The 27,647-nt window shown below is 40.2% G+C and overlaps 1 protein-coding gene across 1 annotated transcript; it reads right to left on the bottom strand.

Annotated features, from left to right (window-relative positions):
• Nucleotides 1-7,874: 7,874 nt before the first annotated feature.
• On the bottom strand, nucleotides 7,875-26,910 carry LOC108667192. The gene is made up of 4 exons (XM_047884832.1): nucleotides 26,832-26,910; nucleotides 22,735-23,248; nucleotides 16,838-19,927; nucleotides 7,875-12,845 (listed from the first exon to the last, which is right to left on the bottom strand). Exons 2-4 carry the CDS (start codon nucleotides 22,783-22,785, stop codon nucleotides 7,875-7,877), a joined length of 8,112 nt encoding a protein of 2,703 aa, XP_047740788.1. The 5' UTR covers nucleotides 22,786-23,248; nucleotides 26,832-26,910.
• Nucleotides 26,911-27,647: the final 737 nt, after the last annotated feature.

The following is a 27,647-nucleotide window of genomic DNA, read 5'->3' on the forward strand; positions in this document are numbered from 1 at the left end:
TGACCAAAATTGACTATTCTTTGACGATGAAGTTAACATCTATAAAAACATTCAAGTAATTTAACAACAATCAATAAATAATGCGGTAGGTGTCAATACATTTAACCAAGGACTTATTATTATTTGCTGTTAATAGAATGGTCCGGTAACTGCTAGAATAGAAATCATCGAAAGAAAAATTTAAGAAACTGTGTCATCAGTGGCCGGCTGTATTTGATTAGAAGTACAAGTACTGACTATCAACATCTGCTATAATCAACGGTGAACAACATGAAACTTATCCTATTCGTTTCATGATGACACATTCATGATAAATTACCATGATATTTGGCCACTAATGATGATAAACAAGGATATCACTAAATCTTACATAGACATGGCTTGTTCCTGCAGAGAAGTTTGGCTATTAAGGCGAGTCGAGATTTATTTAACAAGTTAACAAACATGTAATCTTCATTTTGTTGATATTTAGCTCACCTAATAACAACACTGAACTATTAAAATAGGCCTATTTCAATCCTGAATGGATATATTTTCATCAGTGCAATTTTTTATTTAAGACTTATTTTGTGTCGAACGCTTCTGAAAAATGACCTGGAAAGCATTTTAGTTCCCAGTCAAGGAGCAGAGATTTGTGAAATCTAAATAAGAACGAATAAGGACTTGACAACTTTGCATTTTCTGAACCCAGTCACCGAGTACCACATTAGTTTATCACAGTTTGTCCTATCAAAGCTGCTTCTTGATTGCCTACCCAACCATCCACACTGGAATCTTCGAAATTGGCACCGACGTTAAATAGTAGAAAACTCGATCTGGATGTCATCAAATGTCTGTCTATTTTGGCACATCAATTTTTTTTATTTGAGACTTTGTCTAGCAAGGCGGATCACATTCAATTTTCCTGAACAGCTTAACGCAGTTAACATGAAGGATATAGCACGTTAGTCCGTCAACTTGATAACCGGTGAGAACCTAAATCAGCCTTTTTAGCAATCTTTAACACACGTTTTAGCAATTCTTTAACACATCGATACTTCCAGGACAACCTATGCCTCAATTCTAATGTGCTTCATAGTTCCGATATAAGTTCAGTGTCAGAAGGCATTCATGAAACACGGCCTAAGCATTAATATCCTAACAATTCTAAGCACAGTAATTTGTCTTGTATTTGGCACAATTTGGCATCTTGGTGGTCAGGAAGTATATCCTCGAACATTCCATTACAATTATCTCTTCATGAACAGAAATACGTAAAAACATTGCCGCTCCGTAAACTTCATATTCGGTCACTTATTACATCGGAAGCTAAATGTACGCATAAATATTTTTGGATAACGTGTTATCAGAAAATATAACAAACAAAATATCCAAAGTTTTTGTTTATCAATTTATGTCGAGAGAATTTGTGAAAAAAAGTATGGTATTACTATTACACATTTGAATCACTTAATCGGTCGGAAATTAAAATGTGTGCAAACACAGGACACCCTGGATAACGTACGTGTTATCAGAAAATATAACTAACAAAATCTACCAAGTGTTTGTCCATCAATTTATGTAGAGATAATTAGTGAAAAATTATGGTATCACTATTACTCATTTCAAAAGTTGTTTATGGTAAGAACATGCATTTTATCACACGAGTAAACGAGTGCAGCAACGACAGGTACGGAGACTGCATGAATGGAAGACTTATGTCCATGTTCTTTGATTATGCGGACAATATGAAAGAAACGAAGAGAGTCCATGTCAATATGAAAGGAGAACAGAGGGAAGAACAAGTGAAGAATAGGGAATGAGTAATAGAAGGAGGAACATATGGAGAATATGCAGGTATGGCTGGCTGAAAAGAGGGCAAATATACGGAACACGGCCAACGTTACATCCGGGACCCGAGGGCGGGGTGACTTGCCTAGCGACGACTCGGAGACGGAGGACGACGAAGGCGGCGCATCAGCTTGACCGGGGGCTACGAAGTCCCGAACTCATCATAAGGTCATATAGAAGAAAGGATGCAGAACATCAAGCAAGACTTTCTTGCTACATTTGAATGAAGAATACAAAAAGGACCAGCAACAGCACCATTGGGAATTATTTTGACTAAATCAGGATGGTAGTCAGAATTGCAGCAACCTGAAAACTTAAGTTAATTTCACACAAGAAACTCGAGCTCATTTGTTACCGCAGTAGCTACTTACAAAGAAGTCTAGTAACATCTTCAAGATGATCAGGCTTAATTGGGTTGATGCATTTTTTCTTATTTAGACTTATTACGAAACGGCAAATGAAGTGATTGTTGGATATACTTTTGTAGCGAGCAGACTTAATTCGATTGAAGTACTTTTAATACTTATAGCGAATCGTAATATTTAAATTTTTGACGAATCGGCGGGAATCAAAGCAAGTTAGCGCGTCAACATAAGTGAAGCTCATCAGTTTCATTTCTGTATGTTCAAATGAAGTGATGGACTTGTACTAGTAGGCTTGTGATCAAGCTGTGCCTCTATCATCTACAACCAAGAACTATCGCCAAACGCACAGTTCAGTCATCACTAGCGTTACTAGCTAGTATATAATGCCCTAAGCACCTTCACCAGCGGCCCAACAATGATATCAAACACTAGGATCCAGGAGTGCTAATTATATAGTCGCCAAATCATCAAATGGTAATTAACCTCATGACGGCCACGTTTATAATCATTGCTGTCATCGCAAGCCGCGTTTTGGTGCTTGGTAATGGCGGATATACCCAAATGCGCCCGAAGGTTCTTCTCTCAATGCCTTCAGTTTTTCTGTACGTCCTTTCCCCACAGTATCCAACGGACAAAATAATTCTGATCAACAGAAATTTTCGTCGAAAGTTAGTTAACAAAAACACCAACAACAAATAACAGGTAATAAAATTGATAAATTACTTGAAAACAGTTGCATAACTGGCTACATGTAAGCGGGAATGAAAGCTCCAACAGAATTCTCCGTACGTAACGATCGTGGACGATAATTATATGTCGGGCGTAAAAATTATTCGAGGTGCTAACGAAGGTATAGGGAATGTATAACATCACACACGGGCCGCCAAATGGAATAAATCGACGCTCCTCAAAATATATTACAAATGAACTCAAACAAAGAATGGATCAAATTGTTCAAATGGTGACACACTTTCTCGCCCTGCACAGCACGAGCCCTTGCACTCATACGCCCTCGTGTCGGACCATGCGGGGTAAAATTAAAAGGTAAGGTTGGGCAAAAGCCTTGCCCACCACAAGGGCTAAAAACTAATCGTTATTTGGACAAAGTCTTGTCTATTTTTCTGAGTGCACCACAAACATACAGTTAATAACACCGGAGTTAATTGGAAGGCTGTCCTCGATATGCAATATATGAAAATTTTTACGGAACGTTACATATTAACAAATAATAAACGCATTTGTTTTAGAATCCACGTTGAGGTCTACCTGCAACTAAATATAATTTTCAGCGTTTAATATCCAATGCATTTTATACTTTTTTTATACTTTTTGCCTAGAAAAATGCGGCGGAGAATCTTACATTGATGACTTACGACGTCAAAATGACCGTGATAACAGCTACGCGCGCTCTTTCTGCTCGTATCAATTCAATATAACTTCTATCATAAGAACAAAAAATCAACTTTTTACGGAAGTTAAACCCTTTTAACATTTTTTTTACTGGCTATCATCACTTCGGTACATGTTTCTCCGACAACGCTCCGACATGTTTCTCCGACAACGCTACAGAAGACAACCGCAGTGCGTCTTTACTTTAACATGACCATCGGAAACAACAGATTTTAGAGAGCTACGGTAATGCAACAAATGATGATGAAACTTTAACAAATTCCTATTGTCACATATAAAATGAGCTTAGAAGGCGACGAGTGAATCAAACAGTTGTCGTTTCTTCTTAAACGTGCATGCCTAATACATTCTGGCGCCTGAAACCATAGAATACAGAAGCCTAATTCAATCGCCAATTTTATGTAATCATAGAATTAGTAACGTAATTATTTATGATAATTAATAGTTAAGTGATGAACACAGAACCTTGGCAGACGTCACCGGTGAACGATCGTAGACATCAAAGCATTTATCAACGGCGAAACAAATTGCGCCCAACATAGGAAAAATTTCGAAAACTCCGTTTATTAAATAAAATCGAAGTCCATTTACGCTTTAGCGGTATAAAAGGCACAAGGAAGGGAGACCAACGTAGCAATAAGTGCCACTAAACTAAACCCACACAACAGCATCCACAAAATACCCCACCATCTCCAGATTGATTACAGATTTTGTTACCGAAGTGACACCAAAAGTTATCATAACAGTGACAAGATCTGTTGCGCACATGCGCAACTTACTTTGTTGGTATAACAAACCTTCATGATCACAAATTTAGAAGATACAGTAAAGAAGTCTCCAGTAAAAATCTAAAGATAAATACTCTGATAAATCAACGCTGAAGTATATAAATGAAGTTAAAATCAACATCTAATACTCGTAAATATTTAGTTTTTGTAACAAAAATAATATACAAAACAATTCGGTGAAAAAATTTTGGCACCGTTTCACCACCTATAGAGGTTCGGTCAAGTTTCGACAGATAGAAGAAGAACTTGAATTACTACTTGAAAAATTTTCACGTTTTTTAAGAAACAAAGTTGCGTAAAAAGTGTTTCAGTTATTTACGCAATTAACTTTGGTGTCAAGCGTTTCTATTCGTAAGCAATCAAATTTCTGAACACACGTTCAGATTCATCCAGAAATCGAATTTTACCGCAATTCTGCACACGTAACAAACGTGTTCGGGGCGTGCAAATAACGCGCGCTTTATAGCAGGGAAGGCAACAGCATGTTCAAGTTAAGTGCAACATCTTAATATTTTACGATGAGAATAAATCTATATAAAAGCGTAAAAAGATAATTTGATGAACTAGGCTACTTAGTTTGTAGTATACCCTATTTTACATATTAATGACTGTTAATATAAAGCCTTGCGTAATGCCACTGTAATATGTGTATTTGGTAAGATACGCTTAACTCTACAATCAATGACTGCGAAGAGTTGAGAAAATGTGCACATGCGCGAATGTCTCGTGCTATTCTATCATACAGTCACCGGGAAATATTTATATGAACATCAAAAAGTTAAATTTAGTGCAATGAATCCATTCAAAGTAAAATTTCCTAATAGTGGAACACAGTTACACGTTCATGACATGAACGATGACATTTATATATATTAACTGAAAGAATTGATAGGTTTCCGTACGAGCTGTGTGAGAGAACGCGTCAATAAGAAATTGTGACGAGAAAAAATTTCTAAAGAATTTGTGAGAGATGCTATTTTGGTAAAAAATACTCTTACAAATTGAAGAATCCAATCATCATTATCGTATAATTTTTAGGAATTCATAACAGACGAGAAACTTGGGTTAATCTAGGTGCCATTTGGGACTAGCAAATAATGCAATTAATTTACCGATAAAAAACATTATGAACGTCATTGTCGCGTCGCACGTTTACAGCGACGAGGTCAATAAGTGTTTAAAAATTACATTAAGACAGCGATCTCATTATGGAATTAGAAGTAATATTGTTAACACCTGAAATATTTCTTTGTCCTGCAAGTGAGATTAAACGCCTATTGACAACAGTGATGTCCGATAAGTTCAGTATAACAACGAGACTTGTATCGCTTGTTGCTAAGATGTTATGCGAGTCTACAAGACTACGCTACTGTAAAGGTCACTTAAGAATGTATAAGTATAAAGAGAACAACAATTCAAAGGCTTATACAGACTATACAATAAAATCTCAGCTAGTGTGTGACTTGTGTAAGGTCGCCTCTCAGTGGTCGAATGGTCAATATTACCAGAAACATTAAACCCAGAAAAAAAACTCTACATTTAACAATCATGCCCTCCATATTTTACCCTCTGACTGAACTAGACGTACGTTACTAAAGCGTTTCCAACGTTAAAAACATACCGGCTTTGTAGTATAAAAGTGCGCTTATAGTCTCCCATAACAAAATGTATTAATCGATTGCATAGTCCACCTTGGAACGAAGCGTAATTGCCGAGTTAGGTTAACTAGAATGGGCAGTATACATGCGAGATATGGCAACGCAACTTTCGTCAAGTTGAATTTATAAAGACAAGTGAAGATTACAGTTGATATCAATAAGGATTTCCATGGCATATAACCGAAGCTCTAACAAACAACGAGATTTCAAAACTGCACGCCGTAAGTTTATGGCAAATTTTAGAAAACAATTTTTTTTACAGGTTTCTTAAAAAACATTCTAGGCGATAAAAATTACGATAATTATAGTAAGATGTCGTTTTGTTTTAGCGTGCGACGGCAACGTGCTTCTCGACGATATGTTAGGGCAAGTAGTATAATTAACTAACTACATATTTTATTAATCGGAACAACCAATTCAACTGCGACACTGTGAACACATCGGCGGACCACAAAGTGCTTTGCGAACGAAACCTAGGAGAGGTCAAAGTTGCATTGATACTTAAGTTTAAGCGAACTTGATGGCATCTAATTGATGAACCGTTCCAAACTTTGATATATCAAATCAATAAACCGTTCCCAAATTTGAAGTATCAAACCTATGAACTGTTCCGAACTTTCAAGTATCAAATGGATGAACCTTGAAGTATCAAATGGATGAACCATTCCGAACTTTGAAGTATCAAACGGATGAACCATTCCGAACTTTGAAGTATCAAACGGATGAACCATTCCACTCAGTCAGGCCCTCTACTGGACTCAGTCAGGTCCTTTACTGGACTCAGTAGAGAGCCTCGATATCCTCACTTGAGAACTGAGAGCGAAATGACTGGAAATCTCAGCAGCTACTGAAAACGTTGAAGATTCTCAATAATACTATTTCCAACCTAGATAATGGCAACTGTCGTCAGTTAAATGGCAACCGGTGACAGGATGCCAAGAGGCAACCGGTGACAGTATGCCAAGTGGCAACCGGTGACAGGATGCCAAGTGGCAACCAGTGACAGTATGCCAAGTGGCAACCGGTGACAGTATGCCAAGTGGCAATCAGTGACAGGATGCCAAGTGGCAACCAGTGACAGGATGCCAAGTGGCAACCGGTGACAGTATGCAAAGTGGCAACCGGTGACAGGATGCCAAGTGGCAACCGGTGACAGGATGCCAAGTGGTAACCAGTGACAGGATGACAAGTGGCAACCGGTGACAGTAGGTGACAGGATGCCAGCGGCAACCGGTGACACGATGCCAAGTGGCAACCGGTGACAGGATGCCAAGCGGCAACCGGTGACAGGATGCCAAGTGGCAACCAGTGACAGGATGCCAAGCGGCAACCGGTGACAGGATGCCAAGTGGCAACCGGCGACAGTATGCCAAGTGGCAACCGGTGACAGTATGCCAAGTGGCAAACGAGATTATCTCTCCTCAGTCGCAACTCAATTTTAAAAAACTTAAGAGAATTCATTCTTAGTTAGAGGAAAGCGGCACGGAATGCAGGGGCAAAACGTGTACAAATCTAGTGAAAGTGAAAAATTTCACTATGAAAGTAGTGAAATATTTGTAATGCTATGCACTAATATTAAGTAGGTTTAACAATGTTGATGAAGGTAAAAAGATCATATAGGAATTAACACGAATCTATAGGTTTTACAATCTCAAAAATCTTAGCCTAAAGAGATAAGTGTATTACTCGTAGCATATTAAAAGCTATAGTAAAGTTTTCACACTTAGGAAATAACAATAAAAAAGCTTAAGGAGTTATTAGGGAAAAATTCTACAACGACTCAAAGATTTACTGCATGATAATCGAGCGTAAAAAATTTGACGTTAGGTGTGTTTTTTAGATTCCACTGGAAGAAAAGTTGCTTCATCCGCTGGTGCTGCGCGCACGTCTTCTTTGGTACAGCACCTGCTGCAACTGCTGCTGAGGGAAGCGTACAACGAACCACAGCACATCCTCCTCTCCTCCTCTAGTTGCTCCATCTCCACCTGTTCTTCCACTTCCACCTGCTCCTTCTTCTCCAACTGCCCCTCCTTTTGCCCATCGTATATCTCATTTCCAGATGCAGCAAGTATAACCTGCGTAGTCCCACGGCACGTATTCCTGCACTCAGTCAAGTGCTCCTGTTCCTCCACCTGTTCGGTCAATTCTTGTTGTTCCTCCTTTGGTTCATCTTCTCGCTGCCCAAATTCCTCTCTTTCAAGTGTGGCACGAGAGACTTGCGTAAAATGCAAGTCACGTTCGTCAGTGTGGCAACGGTCCTTCAAGTCACCAATAGCCTTTCCGCAGCGAGCGTCAACTTGGTAGGCTCTGTCAACCGGGGCTGCGTCAACTTGATAGTCTCTATCAACCGGGGTGGCCTCAACTTGGTAGGCTCTGTCAACCGGGGCTGTCTCAACTTCGTAGGCTCTGTCAACCGGGCCTGCATCAACTTGATAGGCTCTGTCAACCGCGGCTGCCTCAACTTGGTAGCCTCTGTCAACAGGGGTTGCATCAACTTGATAGGCCTTGTCACCCGCGGCTGCCTCAACTTGATAGGCCTTGTCACCCGCGGCTGCCTCAACTTGATAGGCCTTGTCACCCAAGGTCTCAAATGTCTCTGTTACAGGTACTCCAGAAGTCTGGAGCGACACACTACTTGTGTTGTAAGTGTACTGACTCGAACCAGTTTCGTGGTCGCATAACATCTCATTGTTGTGGTCTCTACCACTCATTTCTTCCTTGCCACGGTCATGTTTGAATTCGTCAGTGAGACGTTGAAGATGAACAGTGAGTTGCTGAGTCACCTTCTCTATGGGGTCGCCAGCTGTAGGCACGTAACTCATATCTTTGTTACCACCATGAATATTACCAAGGACTTCATCACTGACGGGAGAGATCAGTCCCGCCGGGGAGACGTAAGAGTTCTTATTATTACCCAGGTGATTGACGATGTTTTCTACGAGGGAAATAGCTGAATCTACGAGGGAAATGGACTCACCGCCATGACATGAATCTTGCGTAGAACGTGGTGAGTTCAACTCTGAGTTCATTGACACTGGGTAACATGGCGAGGTTATTTGATTGCTTTCGACCGTTTCATTTACTAAATGAGGCAAGTGACTTTTAGGTGAGAAGGAATTAGTGGCACCACAGTTGGATTTGGAAGAATGCCCGTGCAATAACTCTTCGGGAGCCGCACGTAGCTGAGTAGGTAGAGGAATTTTAGGACCAGTATCGAGAATTTCACTATTTGGTCTGACATTTTCCTGCTTAACAGCCACGTTATCAATGCCTGGACTAACAGAGGCACGTGAATGAATTGCTTCCTCCCCTGGCACACAACCAAAGTAATCCACACGCTGGGGGGACAGTGGGCTATCCACGGGGTCTGATGGTTCTTGTTTTGGTTCCTTAAGCTCGCTAGAAAGTTCTTCTTGATCGTTGAATGATTCTTTAAGGTCGTTGGATGGTTCTTCGATGTAAGATCTGTCCTCGCCCTCCTCAGCATCATCCATGCTGTTACTGTCCTCTTCAGTAGACTCTACAGTGCCTCTGTCTCTCATGAAATACTTAGATTCTCCTAAAATTTTGATCTTGAGGCTTTTGATGGGATGGCGTTTCTTCTTGTGCGCTTTGAGGCAGCGCTTCAGACGGAAACTCGAGGGACACTCGTCGCACCTCAGCTTCTTTTTCACCGAATTGTGCATGCGTTGGACGTGCGCTTTGAGGTTGGTACGCTGGCTGAACGCTGCCCCGCACGCTTCGCATACGTGGTTGCGAGCTCCCGCGTGCAGTTTCATGTGGATTTTCAGGTTACTCATCATGGTGAACTTGGCGGCGCACTCAACGCACGAGAACGGCTTCATTGCCGTCAAGTTCTTCTTGCGACCGCGACGACTGGCACCGGTGAAAGAACCATCAGGATTGTGAACTCGGTTCTTGTGAGCCTTCAGGTTTGATTTTTGAGTGAAGGCTTTGTCGCACATCTCACATTTGTGTGGTCGCTCTCCTGTGTGTGTCACCTGATGGGTCTTGAGGTTAGCAACCTGCCTGAAGGCAGCTTCACACAAAGTACATTTGTGAGGTCGTTCATCAGAGTGGATCTTCTGGTGCGTTTTGAGGGTGGACAGTTGAGTAAAACAGTGCTTGCATACCGGACATTCGTACGGACGTTCCCCCGTGTGGATGCGGCGATGAGCACGCAGGTTGCCTTGCTGGGTGAACTTTGATCCGCACTCGTCACAAGTGAAGGGCTTCTCGCCTGTGTGTCGCCACATGTGGTTTTTAAGCTGCGTGCTGTTCTTGAAAACGCGCTCGCACTGCTTGCACTTGTGCACTATGGGCGCGCGGGGAGGCTTCGGCTCCTTTGGTTTCTTAGGTCTTGGAGGTCTGGAGGCAGCCTGAGTAGATACTGGGGGTCCCAGTAGGTGGCCAGGTCCAGCCTGCTGGTCAACAATGGCGCATGAGTCCATGTACCGAGGTGTGCACTTCACATCGACGGTGTTGAAAGCGAATTTGGCGCCATCAGGACTATACTTGACCGACTCAGGACTGTACTTGCTGGTATCGTAAGTATACTTGACAGTCCCACCCATTATACCAGGGGAACAAGAGGAGTCAGGCACCGAATCGTAATGACCTGACATAGGCGGCAGAGGATGATTCTGACGAAGGTGATGAGGCACTAAAGGGGCGGGGCTGATAGCTTCAAGAGGCATTTCATGTCCCCTCAAATATGCCTGAGTTGGAGCACACTCTGCGTTGATTGTAGCTTCGTTAGGGGAATCTGACTGCATAAAATGAACCTCAGAACTGCCACTCACAATTCGGTGAGGAGGAACAAGTGAATCTATGATCCTCAGAGCGTGGTCCGGATTCTGCAAGTCCCTGAAGTGGCTGTCATCATGTCGCTGCTGCAGCATGTAAACGTCATTCTGGGACGAAGAAACACTGAAGGCCTGTGACCCCAGAGGGCGGCGGAAGTGCACTTCATCAGCAGCTCGCTGCTGCTGAGCAGCAAGCAGTTCAGGGACGTGGTCAGGTAAGCTTACAGAATTGAAACCAACATCCGGCGCTCGAAGCGACGATGAATAGTTGTTCAAGACGGACGTGACTGGCGTGAATAAGTTGTTGCTATTGAACTGGGTTGATGCAGGACGATCTTGGGGCACAAATGACACCCTAGGGGCTGCGAAGTGTGGGGTTCTCGGCCCAGGCACATTTGGGGAAGATCGGTCAGGAAGCTGTGAGGACGTGTAGTGTAATGCCATAGGAGAGGCTGGAGGGTGACCGAGCCCTGAAGAGGACATCTGTGGGGGATAGCTGGTATCCATCGCACTCATGGCTGACTCAGTGGTAGAGTTATTCATGAGTCCGGTAGCTTCGATGGTAGCGTTACTCATGAGAGGTATGGGTGATTGTAGCTGGCGATTGTTATTGGTATTAATGGGTGATTCTGGTTCATGGCAGCTCATGGCGGGCAGGGGTGATTCTCGGTGGTGATTCATCGAGGCCAGAGATGACTGAGTATAAAGAGACAATGGATTATGTTCACGGTGATGGCCAGTGGATAGAGAGAAGGGGACCCTGTCCAAAGTTGAGGGGATTAAGGGTCGGTTCTGATGGGGTTCGCTAAGACATAGGTTCTCAGGGACGCATTGAGCTGTACGTGGCTCATTGCACGAACTACGAACCTCGCACTGGATGACATCATTGACTGAGCACACAACCTCCTTCTTCCTGAAGCCTTCGATAGATTCTTCTCTCTCTGCTGCACAACACGACGATCCCGGGAAGTCAGACGCACGCGTATGATCTCCCTCTCGTGCGCATTCTTGTCCCACCGGAGGGAAATATGCGCGTAAGCTCTCCTGCACCATGCGCTGCGCTTCGATGTTGGATCGCGCGTGTGAATCTTGTGCGTAACGCAGAGTGGGACTTTGTACGATGAGTCTTGTATACCCAAGGTTCGTGTCGGCAGATTGAACGTTCGTATCTGCAGGATGAACGTTCGAGTCTGCCGGATGAACGTTTGTGGCTGCAGCATGAACGATCATGTCTTCCCGTGGGCGCAAATTAGGTGATAGCCTCGGCCAGTTTTTGAGCGCAGCAAACGAAGATTCATCGGCAAGAGGCTGCGTAGACAGAGCACGAGGCGCATGGCCTTCGCCCCTGGGCACCGATTTGGCGTAGGTACGGCAGTATTGATCATCGTTCTGCAGAGTTTCACTGGATTCTTGGTGATTGCCTGAGGTTTCAAACTTCACGATTCCGGAGTCATTAAAATGATGAGTTTCATCCATGCTTCTCAAATGGGAGCCTAAAGCTTGGTTCTCGGGAGAATCCTGTTCTCGTTTTGGCTGATCTTCATGAAGCTCTTGACGAGGCTGGTGCTGGTGTAGGGTTAGCTGTCGTCTGTCATTATACCGGTAATTTTCTGTCGAACTTCCCCTCACGTGATGAGGTTCGACAGCGCTGCGATGCAGATTCTTGCCGTAATCATGCAGCCCCGTGGACCGAAGATCCTCTCCCAGCTGGTCCTCGGTCTCCTCGGTATACCGCGTCGATAAAAGCATAGCGTCTTTGGGACTAGCATAATATTTCTTGTCGTCGCTGCGGTAGGAATAATCAAAGTCATGTTGCATGCCGCCATAATTAACGGGACATGTGGCGCTACTCATCACGCGGTGGTGAGAAGATGAAGTTTCAACACCGCTATCTTGGCAACCAAACCTGGCGCGGTCGTCATTGACGGTAGTATTACTATGAGTGCCTTCCCTGACACGTTGGTGGGGGGCAGCGCTCCCCGTTGGCACCTGCAACAAAAAGGGGGGTTTAGTCTGGGGGGTTCAGGAGAGGGGGTTTCAAAGAGGGGGTTCAGTCTGGATGGGTTTCAAAGAGGGGGGTTCAGTCAGGAGCAATGAAGATCATTTATCATTTAGATAAGAAAGGTATGATCTTCATCTTTCTTTCTATCTTTCTTATCATTTTAGATAAGAAAGGTGATGTAACTTTCTCTTTTACTTAATAATATTTCTTGGATTAAGCGAAGTTATACCACTGCGATATTGCTTAGGTACTGCTTTACTTAATGGACTCTTGTAGAGTTCTATTATATTGCAACATTACTAGATTTTTTACTCAATATAATAGTATAATGATCGAGTTACATTACAATAATAGTTTTTTATTTAATAATCTTAGAAAGGTTCGCTCACACTTTTAAATTGAGACTCTTTTTAATTAATGACGCATTAGGCACGCGCGTCCGGTACCCGTTAAACTGCGTGCGTTGGCGGTTAATCCGCGCATGGTGGCCATTAATTTGCTTAGAGTTACTTAAAGCGTTCGCCAGGCTATGGCGTAACAGTGAAGCACAATAGCAAGTATTTATTTAAATTAAACATTCAATTACTGATTGAATGACATTGATGGATCCTGCGTTAAACACTTGAAATGAAATAATTCAGAAATAATAAGTGAGTACTCATATTGTTGGAAAGTGACAGGCAAGTAAATGATATCTTATGGTTATTTATGAATGAAATTCATGAAAGTAAACAAATTTCTTAAACATTTCCATTACAATATTTTGATACACACATATAAGTTAAAACCAAAACGTATGTTAATGCCCTTCTTATACCCCACGATTGTACGACCCCACGACGATGATGGTATAACAATCGTCAAGTTACGATGACATCATTATTAACAATCGTCAAGTTACGATGCCATCATTATTAACAATCGTCAAGTTACGATGCCATCATTATTAACAATCGTCAAGTTAAGATGACATTATTCATTAATGCGTGAATGTCATCGGCACACACAGCGTCCTTAAGAAGCTTTATTAAAGATGCACAAATAAGTTAACTAAGAAACAAATTAATTTAACAAATAGAAACTTACTAAATGTTGTAATTAAGAGGGTATTTCTCACCGTTATTTCCTATGTTCTGACATGATGCAAATCAGATCGCTAGTTGCCGTGGTAAGCTAGAGTTCGTACTTAGGGAGAGAAAAAGTTCAATGGACAGGTAGTTTATTAGGGTTAAGAAAGTACATTAGCATTATCAGCTGTAAGGTTATGTACAAAGATCTAAGCAATTTAATTACACTAATTAGAGAGGACAATCTTCCCACTGGTCTTGCAGGTAATATGAACTAACGAACATAGCGATTTATATAATAATGAACGGCAAATGTGTAGTGATGCCATAGTGCACCAGAACAGGCAATGCCTCTACCACAAGCAAACAGAAGGCAGTCTCGTAAACCTTCACTAAGTTGTAAACCCGAAAATAAAATTCGCTTTTTGTAAACACAAACAAGTCAAGTTTCTGACCAACACATGAGGAGATGTATGGTTTAAACCAAATTACTAGTACAATTTGTATTGAACCCATATTTACGCTTTTTAGCTCAGTTACTTGATTGCAGTTCTCCAGCAGAATTTAAATTTTAAAATTTATTTCTAAGGCTTCGGGTGAGCGGGTAACGCACAACCTAGCCTCGGCATAACTGATACTTGGTTAGAGTACTTCACTGTTTTAACCAATTAGCTGTACATTCATTTTGCATCTAAAATCGACAGTTTCATACTTGCATGAAGTGGTCGTCTCAACAACTTCCATGTCCTTCTCAACACATTTTTGCACATCCAGTTACGTGTTCTGAATAATTCGTGTCTCCTTACGTAGTTTTAGGAAATCTTTGCTTTTACTGACGCGAAGATGATTCAGCGTATTTACATCATTAGCTATCAACAAGATTTCATTCCATTATAAAAAAAATTCTGCAAGTGCTATACATGAAAACATAACACGAAAATATAACATTACTGTCACCTGAGAATAGCTCTTACAAGGTTAGCAGCCATACAACATGCAGAACTCAAGCCACCCAACATGACGTGAATAAGGTAATCCTTCAACCAGGACTGTGTTAATAGAAATGTTACGAGTGGAGCAGGAATTGTTGGGCGATCGAGCAGGAATCATTAAGGGGGAGCGGGAATTTTATAGAGCGAAACAGGAATTATTACGATTGAAGCAGGAATTATCAGGAGACATATAATAATAATTATCAGGGGGTGTAGATAAAGTTATTACGAGTGGAACAAGAATTATTATGAGTGGAGCAGGAATTATGATGGTGGAGCAGGTGTGGCAACTAACCCGAATATCATTCTCTAAAATTGTGACGAAAATGAAGCGAGATCGCGTTCACCATGAAGCAAGATCGTGTTCACCATGAAGCAAGATCGTGTTCACAACGAACCATTTACAGCAGCATATTGGGATCACCGCACGGCGATATACTCGCGTAGCCACAAGCATTGAGCACAACACTTGCAGGTATCGCACTTAGCAACCTAAATAAATACAACAACTAATAAGGCTTCCGATCCGTTCAAACGTATCATCATAAAAATATTCAACCTAGAACAAATAAATATTAAAAGTAGTAGTAGAAGTAGTAGGTGGAGGAGCAGGATTGGTAGTATAGTAGTAATATAGTATGCTAGCGCTTCAGCCCAGAGGTCAGATTAAAATCGCCAGCAAGGCGGAAGGTCTCAATTATTCAAAATCTCAAATTAATCATCACCCACAAGGGGCGGAGGGTCTCAAATGTGCAGCCCGCTGAAGCTGGCTCGAAAGAAGCAGCGTTAGCATCTCAAAGAGACGAAGTGACAAGGAGGGACAGGTGAAAAGAGGGACGTCGGCCGCCCGCACGAGAGAGACAGAGAAGGGAAATGTAAGGAATCCTACCTACATAATAACTTAACCCTACTACTGAAGTCCGCATTAAGACACCGAGAGCTCAGCGGTGGGGCGCTTAATAGCAATGCCCCCTAGGAACACGAAATCCCATGGTACTTCTGGCGAGAATAACACGTCAGAAGTCCCTCCTGATAGTATAAATATTAAAAATATTCTAATAACCTTGGGGCTGAATCGAACAGTCACCAGAAATGACGCTTCGGAATCGCTTTTCAAGATTTGTGTACGGTGGAATTTCTAAACCAAAACGTACACTGCCAAGTTAAAAACTCGGTAAAAATAATATATTTATGGATTAAAATAAATTATTTATTACTTTTAAAATGTGCTGTGGGCTACAAAGGCGAGTACACGCCATTTTAAGCTTGTATATTCATACTGAAAACTGGAACGAAAGTCGTTTCTTTCAAGTCGACATTCGAAGGAGGTTTACAGTTTCTATTTTCTTAAGGCAGCTGGGAAGAATATCATGAACATTGATTTTAAAAACTGTTAAATTGTTTTTAAAATGAGTGGGATCCACGAGCATGATTGGACATAATTTGACTCAGAATTTAGGAATATAAAATTAATGCTTAACATAAAAACTGTTTCGAGCAACTAGTAATGAAAATCAACGAATAACTACGAAATAGTGAAATTTACTTAGATCAGTCATTATTACGAGGCAACACGAGATTTTAGCCGTGACGTATTGCGTTGCAAACTCTCGTTGTGTGCCCACTGAACGCGTATGGTTTCTCCGTCAACATAATCTCAAGAAATTTAATTTAAGCAATCGTTCTGGTAGATAAAATTAGTAGAGATGGTAATACATTTACCTTAATTAAAGGTAAATGTTTTGAGCATTAAATTCATTTGAAATTCTGGGTTCAAATTAATTGAAATCTTCGAAGTGATGAAAAACGACAGAATGAGATCAATTTAATCTAGCGAACGAAAAAATTAAGACTTGCAGTAATATTATAATATCCATGTGTTTCCGGATACAAAGCGAAAAATTAATATTTTGAAGATTTACTTTTTTCGTTCATGTCAGTCGTGAGATCCTGACATTGAGAAGCTTCATCGTATGAGGGTAGCCCTCTAGAGGCGGTCTTCACGTCAGAGTTAACTCCCTGCTGGCTGCTCTGGGGAGCAGGTTTTGCATTTAGTCCGTAAAACCCGAGTTTCCTAGCATGTGCCAACGGCGGTTTATTAGATTCAACTTTAGGTTGTGGATGTGATGAACCTGAATTCATTGTTATCAAAGACTCCTGTGAAATGGCTGATAAGTTAGGGCACTGAGATTCTAGGTTAAAAAGAGGTAAACTCCTCTGTAGTTCGTCAGAATCAACTCTTCGACGTGGATCCTCGTGGCATAGCTCAAGGGAATTGGCAGTGTGAGGTAATGAACCATTTGCAGATTGACAATTATTCATGCGAGGCTGATATTTCGAATCATCTTGAATGTATTGAGGCAAACCATGAGAAGTTGACATTGAAGATGCCTGGGGAACTCTTGCCGTACGTGAGAAGCTGCTGCTGCTGCTGATGCTAGCATTTGCGTTGGAAGACTGAGTTGAACAACTTGTAGCACACGTATTGCCTTTATTAGTAGGAAACATTTCATTGTTATCCGCCTGACAAGTGTTGTTGGAAAGGGTCTCGGTTTCGTGAGACCTCATATTTCCGGTTAAATTATGGGCAGGATTGGAAGATTCTTGTATCTGAACGATTGGTTCATCTATGTTCAGCGACGAAGCGCTGGGACTAGTCTCAGTAGGACATCGTAAGTTCAGGGTATCTTGGTTCTTAACACGAGGTGAAGAACTATTACTAAATATAAACGAGTGTTTCTTCTGCATGTGAGCTTTCAGGTTATTCTTTTGCTTGAATGCCAGGTTACATTCAGGACATTGATGAGGACGATCAGAACAATGGGTGATCATGTGTGATTTTAAATTAGATTTCTGAGCAAAGGCGGAACCGCATTCAGTACAAGAAAATGGTTTTTCTCCAGTATGAATCCGCATGTGGATTGTTAAGTTCGACATCATAGAAAACTTGGCCCCACACTCGGGGCAAACGCAGTTCTTAAGCACGTTCAGAACTTTCTTCCTACCCGCACTGTAGCCGCCGCTTGGGTACTGCACTTGATGAAGCTTTACTCGGTGAGATTTGAGGTTGGACTTTTGAGCAAAAGCAGAGCCACAAATGTCGCACGCGAAAGGCTTTTCTCCTGTATGTGTTTTTTCATGAGTCTTGAGATTGGATAGCTGCCTAAACTTGGCGCCACATCTCTCACACGGGAAAGGCCTTTCATTCGAGTGAATTCTCTTATGATTTTTCAAATGTGAAGATTGAACAAAATCGGCACCACAATCCTCGCATTTGAAAGGCCGTTCACCCGTGTGGATAAGCTTGTGACTCTTCAAATTGGACATTTGAGAAAATCTAGTGTCACAAATGTCGCATTGATAAGGCTTTTCTCCGGTATGTGTCTTCTGATGAGTTCTGAGGTTCGATATCTGGGTAAATGTTGCACCGCAGTCCAGACAATTGAACGGTCTCTCGCCAGTGTGGATTCTCTGATGAGTCTTGAGATTAGAGTGCTGAGTGAAGGTGGAGTGGCAGACATTACAGGTGTAAGGTTTTTGCCCGGTGTGCCGCCAGTTATGGTTCTTCAACTGAGTACTGCTCTTGAAAACAAGATCGCAGTCATAGCACTTGAAGAACTTTTGCTGTCTATTTCCATTTGATCTTAAATCATCTGCATCACTGGGCGTAGAGAGATCAGAGCCATCATTATTCTCATTGCTTAATACTTTATGGTGATAAGTGTCTTGTAAATCTTGAGGCAAAGTGTCAATAAAGTCCTTGCTCTCTGTCTCATCTTGCACATCTTCGTCAATGTTTTCATTGCAAACTTTCGACTTTTCAGAGTTGCCGTGGACTTTTTGATCGTAAGCGTATGGAAACCCGTACACTTGCTTATTGGTTACAGCCATGTCACGCTTCGCAGACAATCCATCGCTCATGGCTGTGCTCCCAACCTGGGTTTCTACCGCACCAGCCTCAACCCAACCACGCGTCGCGTCTACATTGTGATGCGAACTCGCGTATCCAGGATGGTAATTTTTGCTATTTGATTGCTTGTTCATAGTAGACTTGAGACGTTTCGACTGATCATTTTCTGAAGGTTCCAAATGTTGAATTTGTTGGATTTGTGTGTGGTGAATGGTTCCAGAAAAGTCCTGTATAATATCAACGGAGTGAGTCATGTGCGAAAGGCTGTGTCTGTCCAGCTTCTGCTCCTGAACTGAAGCCAAGTTTGTACCTCTTCTTTCATCGTTATAATGAGCATTGCGACTACTCACGTTTTTACATGCAGTGGAAACTTGACCCAAGCAAGAATTGCTATGATCATGAGTGACAACTGAAGCAATTGGTGAAGATTTTCTCATGAGATCCCCGCCAACGTTCATATGGGCAAGTGCAGGCGATGTCAAAGTTTTGTTGCCTAGTGAAGTCAAATCAAGTTCAACACCGGGACAAAAACTTGGATGGTAATTTTTAGAATTAGCAGCATATATGGAGGAATTCATCCCAGAATTTTGATGTTGAATGTCTCTATAACTGGCTTCAGTGATGGCATTTTGTGTAAGTAAAATAGGAGTCATGGTTTGGGAAACAATTGGAATTGAATTAAAGTTTGAAGGTATAAACTGCCGGGAAATTCCGCTGGATGCAGCCGAAGAAACCGCAAGGGTAGCTGTGATGTCGCGCAGGTGAGATGACACATTCTGCTGATGATGTGCAATAGAACTGGCACCATAATCTACGGTAGACGCCAGTGTGTACTCTACATGTGGCTGATGAGTAGACTCTGAGGTAGACTGAGCACGCGGACCACGCAAAATGTCAGGCAAAAGTTTCATGCCGGGCGTCATTAAGTTATAGGATCCGAGACCAGCAACAGCATCCACAAGTAAAGGATTGGCGATCGACATGACAGAAGAAAAAGCCGTGGCATGGCTTTGAGATGCCGTTGACTCGCCATGGTTTGTATTCATCATGTTGTAGCTGCCGCCGCTTGAGCCCACGCTGTTAGAAGCGATCTTTTCGTTCTGAAATAGAAAAGAAAAGTAATTTTAATAAAAGAACGAAGATAACGTCATTATGATATAGCCCATGTTATGTATAGACATTATACGCAAATAACTGTAAAAAAATTTCCAAGTATTTAACAGCACTCCAGCAGAAAAGTTTGCTTCAAGAAGCAATATCTGTTAGAACCTCCAACGTACAACTCGAGTTCACTTTAATAAAATACGTTCACCGAGTTATTGCTTCTTGAAACAGACCCTCCATAATATCGAAACAGTATAAATAATTCGAGTAATGAAGCTTACCTTTGCATATCAAGACGAGTGAGAAGTTTGCTACGAGTAGGATTGTAACACACGTGAAGCAGCAACGTCTATAACGGGGTCCGTACGAAATTTATAAATCTTCACTTCAATCAAATAATAAATAGAACGGTAGCACAAGGGTCTGTTTCACAGAAGCTTCAACTCAGGCTCACTGAACACCCACTGAATATGTCAAACTACAGCACGATCCGAGCCAAGAATGCAGAGGTCTTTTGGAGAACCACGAATAACGCGTTTCGTTAACAAATAAACAATTAAAGAAGGTTTTCACTCAGAGGAGAGTGAAGAGCAATGCTTTTCGAAAGCATGGAAAAAAACTCAACATTATTGTTATGAACAGTTCTGTCTGCGCTCGCGTATTTACTTGCGTCGCCCTCAAATTGCTCTAATATCACTTTAACGCTCACGTCATAAATCCCCTAGGTATTCAATATAAAAAACAACAATTAGAAACATTTTCAAGTATTACAAGACCAGCACCATCAAATTGTATTCTTTAACCGATGATTCAGCAACTGTGAGTTTCATCGAAAATGAGGTGAATTTTTTGGCAATGTAATTTACAATTAAATTCTAGGTGATTGGTCGTTCACTGAGAAGCCCAGCAATGCTGTTAGCTCAGCACTAACCTATTCACAGCCGTGCTCTCAAACTGGTGATCATGAACCTTAATAAATCCCGCTTTTGAGAGCACTATAGAGAGTAATGTTCATGGTTACTTATGCAAAATATATACTTTCAACTCTGATAATGTAGCTCAATTTATTTAATCAGAGCATAATTTTAAAAAATTGTGTTAGTGGGCTAAGCTCCTCCTTGGCCATTTGATGAACACAGATGTGACAATGTTGCTGGTGTGTTACTAATATCCAAGTCAAAAATTGATGCAATAAACAATCTCTATAAATAAATTTTGTAATCAACAACCAATCCTGAAGGCAAAATTCATCAATATTTACTAAAAATTGTATTGTCCCATTACCAATCTTGAAGGCAATTATGCAAACTAATTACTAATCTTAAATGTAACTTCTCGTGACCACAATCAAACTTCAAACCAAATTTTGTTATCTAATTACTGATCTTTGAGTCAAATTTCCTTACCACGTCAACCTGTATTGCAAATTTTATGCTCTATTACTAATTTAAATCCTATTCCAAGCTTGAGCCTGAATCAATCAATCCAAGCATTGATTTTCAATATAGAGCTTCCATATTATAAGTCAGGTCCTCCAACATGAACATAAATGATAGGCAACACAACAGAGCAGAGAGTGGCTAAACATGCACAACTAAGTCTATCTTACATGAATAAAATATCTGCTTCCACAAATCATCCTAAGCCTGATCATTATCATCAGCAACATTAAAATCACATTCCACATCACATACTTCTCCTATTTTCCGTATGACATCAAATCTGGACCTTGACAAAGAAAAGTAAAAACCTTCATTGTAGAAATCAATATTAAAGAGTTCAAGGATCCATTTCCATTTGAAACTTGAAATTTGTGTACAGAGAGGAAAAGGAAGGGAGTATTAACAAAGAGCTGCACATCAAAATATAAATAACAGTTTATGAAGAAAAATTTGTAATATATTTCTGAAATGGACAGCATTGGCTTGAGAACAGCAGAATGTGAAGCTCAATGAGTTAACTTGAGCCTATTTTCTGAACATCTTGTCTCACAGAATATTTTAAAGCCACTGTATAAACAGTAAGCTATAGAATTTTGTACAAAGACAGCCAAAATTATTTGCATTTTATTTAATTTATAGTTCAAAATATAAAAGGAACTGAGCAGCAACAGGGACATAAAAATTTACAAAAATATAATCACAATCTAAAAATGCATCACATTTGTTGCTTGCCTCAAGAATAATTATTTATTTTGCATGATAGAAATCTTAATGTCAAAATGAATATTTAGCACAGGCATCCCAGTATAACAAAGAATCCAACATGTGTTTGCTTGACCACAAAAAAAATTAATATCTTTGCATTTCTGTCTGCATGCAAAAATTTTAGAAATGATCACAATTAAAAGCCAAGCATTACCACTGGAACCACAAAAAAAAATATTGGTAGAAAAATTCACAAACTTTTATCAGACTGCAACCATACTCATGACTTGCACATGTTCAATACCATAATAAATATTTTCATGTATAAACTTCTTCCAGATTATTCACAGTCTTCCCATTTTTTAAAAAATTATGTTTAATGTTCAATTACCATTAAACATTTGACATCCAGTGAATATAAGGTTTGAATCCCATTATCCCAGTGCCCTTGAATCATCACAACTAATTTATGCAGCCAGCTTTCTGAATTTAAGTATTGCAAAATAGATGCATAAATAATACAATAAACAAATAAGGCAATAAACAAATAAGACAATAAATAAATAAGACAATGAATACACAAGATAATAAATAAATAAGAAAATTTAAACAAATAAGACAATAAACAAATAAGATGCTAAATATTTAAGACTGACCTGCGTCAAGTCAGGGTCCTGCATGCTGGTGTCAGGGAGGTGCTGGAACATCCTGTAGAGGGCATCACAGGGACAGGTCGTGCCCCATGTTCTGCGCAGGCTTAGACGGCACAGCTCATGCCCCTGAGTGATGCTGCTGCTGCTGGAGGAGGTTGTGAGAGCAGATGAACATCAGCTGATGCTCTTCACTGATGCTTTGCAGTGATACTTGAACAAGATGAGCTGCAGGAGGAGAGCACTGGATGTATCAGCCACAAGCTGGCTTCATTAATGCTTCCAAGCGATGCTGGTGATGTAGGCTGGCTACATTAATGTTTCCAAGTGATGCTGGTGATGTTGGTGAAGCAGCAACATGAGGACACTAGATGGAGAGCAACAGAGGGAAGAATGTTGATGCTGAGCAGTCAATTAGCAATTTTCGATAGCCAAGGCAAAATGGAAATAACACTCCTGCTGTGGTAGCCCAGTTGTCTCCTGTCTCTGCCCACACTTCCCACAGTTCATCAAGAACAGTCTGGAAAAAAATAAAACTTATCAGTTTGGTATTAAACAGATATGAGGTGATACTCAAATTTAACTGTCCAACAAGACCTCAATTAAGCAATCACTCCAACTAATATTGTTACTTATGAGAATGAAGTTAACCTTGTTTAAAAAGCACATCTAAATAACTTTGAACTAATTTTCAATTCCATACTTTTAACTCAGTTTGCCTATATTTTCAGGTTTTCAGTCATGATATTCTTTTATCCATGAAACTAACCTAGATGAATATAAGGCTTTCATAAGTAAAACAATTAAATTTCAAGTCACTCACATATACCTATACAAAAATATCTACTATAAACAAAATTTGATCTTCATTCAGTTCCAGGTTGTAATAAATGCAGAAACAGTTTGCTCATAACTCAGTGTATGCCAGACAGAAAAAGTTAAACCCCAGAAACTTGAGTGGAATTCTACATTAAAACCTTGGGTTCATTTTACAACACTTTTCTTTAACTTCACTTCTTGTCGTTTGTTTGTTAGTTTGTTTGTCTGCTACAAATCTTTTAATCAATATTTAACATGCTTCTACCTGTCCAATCAATCTGAAATTTTGCACACTTACATAAAGTTGGAGTCAATGCACGAATCAGTTTACAGAATGAATATGTAATTTTTAACATTTACAAAATTTTTAAATTTAAAATAAATTTTGAATTTTTTTTTTAATATTTGAAAATAGCATTAGAAATTCATTGTACACGTGTAACATCAAGGACACTGGATTCTTTAGAAGTGTTGTCTTTAAAAAGTAATCTTTAAATCCATATTATTTATCCAGAAACTCAATTAGAACTTTGTGGGAAGATTGGCTCCAAAATAAAATGGTCACCATAACACTCTATTGGGGCAACATATCACAAAAAGTTGGATACCAAAAAAAAAAAAAAAAAAAAAAAAAAAAAAGATCCTGTATTAATATCTGCTCTTGGTATTGGTTGTCTTCAACTCAAAAATTCCAGATGAAATCAATTGTCAAATCACTACATAAGCCAAGCCAATGCAGCCATTTGGCTTTAGGTATTAGCCCATGGCCTCAATATATATACATTGGGTCCATTGGGAATCTAGCAGCTTGCAGCCCAATGGTATGCTTGTATTACCAAATAATAAAAAGGAGATAATTCATCTATTGGGAATTTTGCTGCTCCAAAAATGGGGAGAAGCTCTAGTAACAGCTCACATGCAATATATTCTATGCCATGGCCTCACACCTGACCTGCCAAAAAAAATTCAAAAGCTGGCTTTCGGTTAATCTGTCAGTCTCAGTCTCAGACTCTTTGAGAGTGTGAAGAGATATTTGGAAAATGTGTGGAGGTTGAGGGAGAGGATTTCAGAGGAGGATGATAAGAGTAGGGTCTTGAGGTGTGGAAGGTTGAGAGAAGGCCGGATTAGAATTTTCCTACTTGTTTCTGAAATCTTGCAGCTCCAACGTGACAAATTTTGAATACCATTGGAATCTTGTGGCCTGATTGTGGTCTTCTGTTAACAGTAACCAATAAGATAGGATGTAATTCATTTGGCGGAAATCTTGCGGTTTTGAAAATGCCGGGAAAGCTTTAGTTGCGGCCCTAAAGGTAGACGTTTTCCACACTTGAGAGAGGAGAGGGTGGGAAGACAAAGGTGACCATGCTAAATGTTTTAATATGTCATTTCTGTTTTTCAGGGTGTTGCAAGATGAAATGTTTTAGTTTTTTTTAGGATTCAGTTGAATCCAACTTAATTGGACTTTTTATCAACACACAAGTGTGAACTTTTCATTTTTTTTACACTAGTAAAAGAGCTATCATGCAGCATGTATGACCGATTTAAAGGTCGTGACTGAAGGTCAGCACCGATAACAGCACGCATCCAATTCCAATTCTCAGTTACTCCCAGTTCCCACAACAAAAGACAACAGCAACAACAAATAATTTTTTAGTACCTGCTTAACTGCAGATATGCTCAATCTAATAGCAATCTTGATTCTTGATTAGGGTAAACCTGGTATATTCCAGCACATTAAGGACGTAGCAAGAAATGAATGGCTATAAAAATATCACCTTATGCGCAACTCAAGTTCTGATTGGTTTACGTAACTCTCAAAACAGCACACTACGCGCCAGCAACGATGAAACATCACAAACTGTTGCCATATTTATTTAAAAGCCTTTAGAACTCAAACCTACAAAATCCCTGAATTCCGACGCTGTATGCGACTAAATTAGGCATATTGTGAGACTAATTCCGACAGCACTTCAAACTCTATTAATTTGTAATTCCGGCGCCCTGTGTTGGAATTTCAACGCCCCGTATGCACTGTATCAGAATATAACACAGCTCGGAACGAGCTTAATTAAGAAAATTTCAATTTTTGGACACAGCTTGGAACGAGCTGTGTGTGTCTAATTCCAAGCTGTGTTGGAATTAGTTTTTATGTGTCTAAAACCATCGCTTAACTTAATCAACTATTAATTTATTTACCACTTGAAATTAGCAAATACAACTTTACAAGTATACTTAAAGGATTCCTAATATATTCACAAACTTATTTAAAAGTCTCAAACCATAATATTCTTTCTACACAAACAGTTTATCACTATATGGTAGAACAAGGTGAGGTCAACTATCAACTTTGACAAGTTTTTCGATGTTCTCACTGGGTGATGTGCATTGTGCACTGTCGGACTGTCTCTCTTTGGATCTTAACATTTTCCCGCCAGACGGCCCAGACCTAGTGTTTTGGCAATAGTATGGCGCGCAATAGTATGACGTCACTATTTCAACCATCAACGAATGCAAGGAACTAAGACAAGGCTTAATATAAAGGAAAAAAGTTTAGAAGTGTTGGAATTACCCAGTAGGTACCCACGATGTCGGAATATACTGCATTTACCCTACCATCAATTTTTTTTAGATACAAGAGTAACAAGAGAATATAAGCATAAGCCATAAGCTCATCATTCCAAGTCATTTATTAATAGAATTTTTCAAACATAACAGTACACTGAGTACACTGTACAGCACTACAACAGCAGTAGCTAAGTCCTGTCGTAACAGCATAGCACTATGATCAGTATTAATCAAGATAATGCTCAATAAATATAAACCTTAAAAGCCTCTCGTCTTGTGACCCAGTCATTTATTTAGAAATTTTTCCCTGACAATCTGAAGTAGGCCTCCTGCCTACATCCCATCAAATGATCAAAGATCATTCATGGCCAACCCAAGTCGATCAGTCAATGCTCTGACTCTGAGATTTCCGATGTGCCTCTGAGATTTCCGATCGCACATCCTGGTACCTATTAACGTTTATATATGCTAAACAATCAGATTCTGACTAGCGTTACAGTTTATACGCATCATTGAAATAAATCGTACGCTTAATGCGCCAATAACATCTAATAATAGTGGAAACACCCATGGAAGGGAGTTGCCCGTTAAACTTCGGTAATCATTACACAGAGGACAGAGCACAAGAAATACTCACACATAACGTATCGCGCAACAAAAAACATGTAAGTTCATCACAAAATACCATTGCAATCCTCATTTTTGTAATTTGAACTTACCGGTTGTCCTGAGAACGATCAAACAATAAAAATCAAGCAAATAATTTCGTAGCTGCTTCACCCAGTGTCAACAAACACACCCGCCATCTTGAAACTGAATAATGACGTAATGCAGCGGCCGCGAAATTTGATTTCCATTAGCAGTCTGGCATGTCAGTCATTTGGAACATGTGAAGACACATTGAGATTATAAATGTGTAGATACCGTATAGAATGGACATAACATATAGAATTAAAAGCAATTATATACCGTCTCTTATCCCCGTTTCAACAATTTAATCACATAAAAAGTAGACCACATGTAGACAGTCGACACTTCTAAATTTTTAAATGACATAAATAGATTGTCATATAGGCAGGAGCATATATATAACTTTCACATGGGCAGCATCGCAAAGATGTCCTCATTAATTAGCTCAGGATGAGCAGCAGCTCAGCAGAGACGTACTCATTAACCGGCTCATTATGAGGAGCAGTGCAGAATTGTATTAATTAGTTTGCTCATGATGAGCATCAGCGCAGAGTTGTACTAATTAATTAGCTCATCATGAGAAGCTGAGCAGAACATCACCGAGCAGGTACAGTGTAATTGATCCGCTCGGCCGTGGTTTTGTAGCAATGAATGTCACGTATATGCTACTTTGATGGACGCTACTAGGCTGTTCAGGGGCCGTATTATCAAAACTTCGTAAGTACGCAAAATCGACTTACGACTGGCGTAAGTGCTGATATGATGACGTAACTCTACCTCATTCTGCCTTCCACTTATGGAAGAATATTTAAAGCACGCCTTCTACTTTCGAAAGGATATTTTAT

Source organism: Hyalella azteca, unplaced genomic scaffold (genome assembly GCF_000764305.2).
Source record: "Hyalella azteca isolate HAZT.00-mixed unplaced genomic scaffold, Hazt_2.0.2 contig16259, whole genome shotgun sequence".
Classification (NCBI taxonomy): Eukaryota; Metazoa; Arthropoda; class Malacostraca; order Amphipoda; family Hyalellidae; genus Hyalella; species Hyalella azteca.

Excerpts from the sequence above, each read along its gene's own strand:
- LOC108667192 (XM_047884832.1), bottom strand. The coding sequence starts at position 22,785 with ATGTTCCAGCACCTCCCTGACACCAGCATGCAGGACCCTGACTTGACG. Across the intron at positions 19,928-22,734 it reads AGGACCCTGACTTGACGCAG|AACGAAAAGATCGCTTCTAA; the intron begins GTCAGTCTTAAA and ends TTTCTATTTCAG. Across the intron at positions 12,846-16,837 it reads CTGACATGAACGAAAAAAGT|GTGCCAACGGGGAGCGCTGC; the intron begins AAATCTTCAAAA and ends TTTTTGTTGCAG.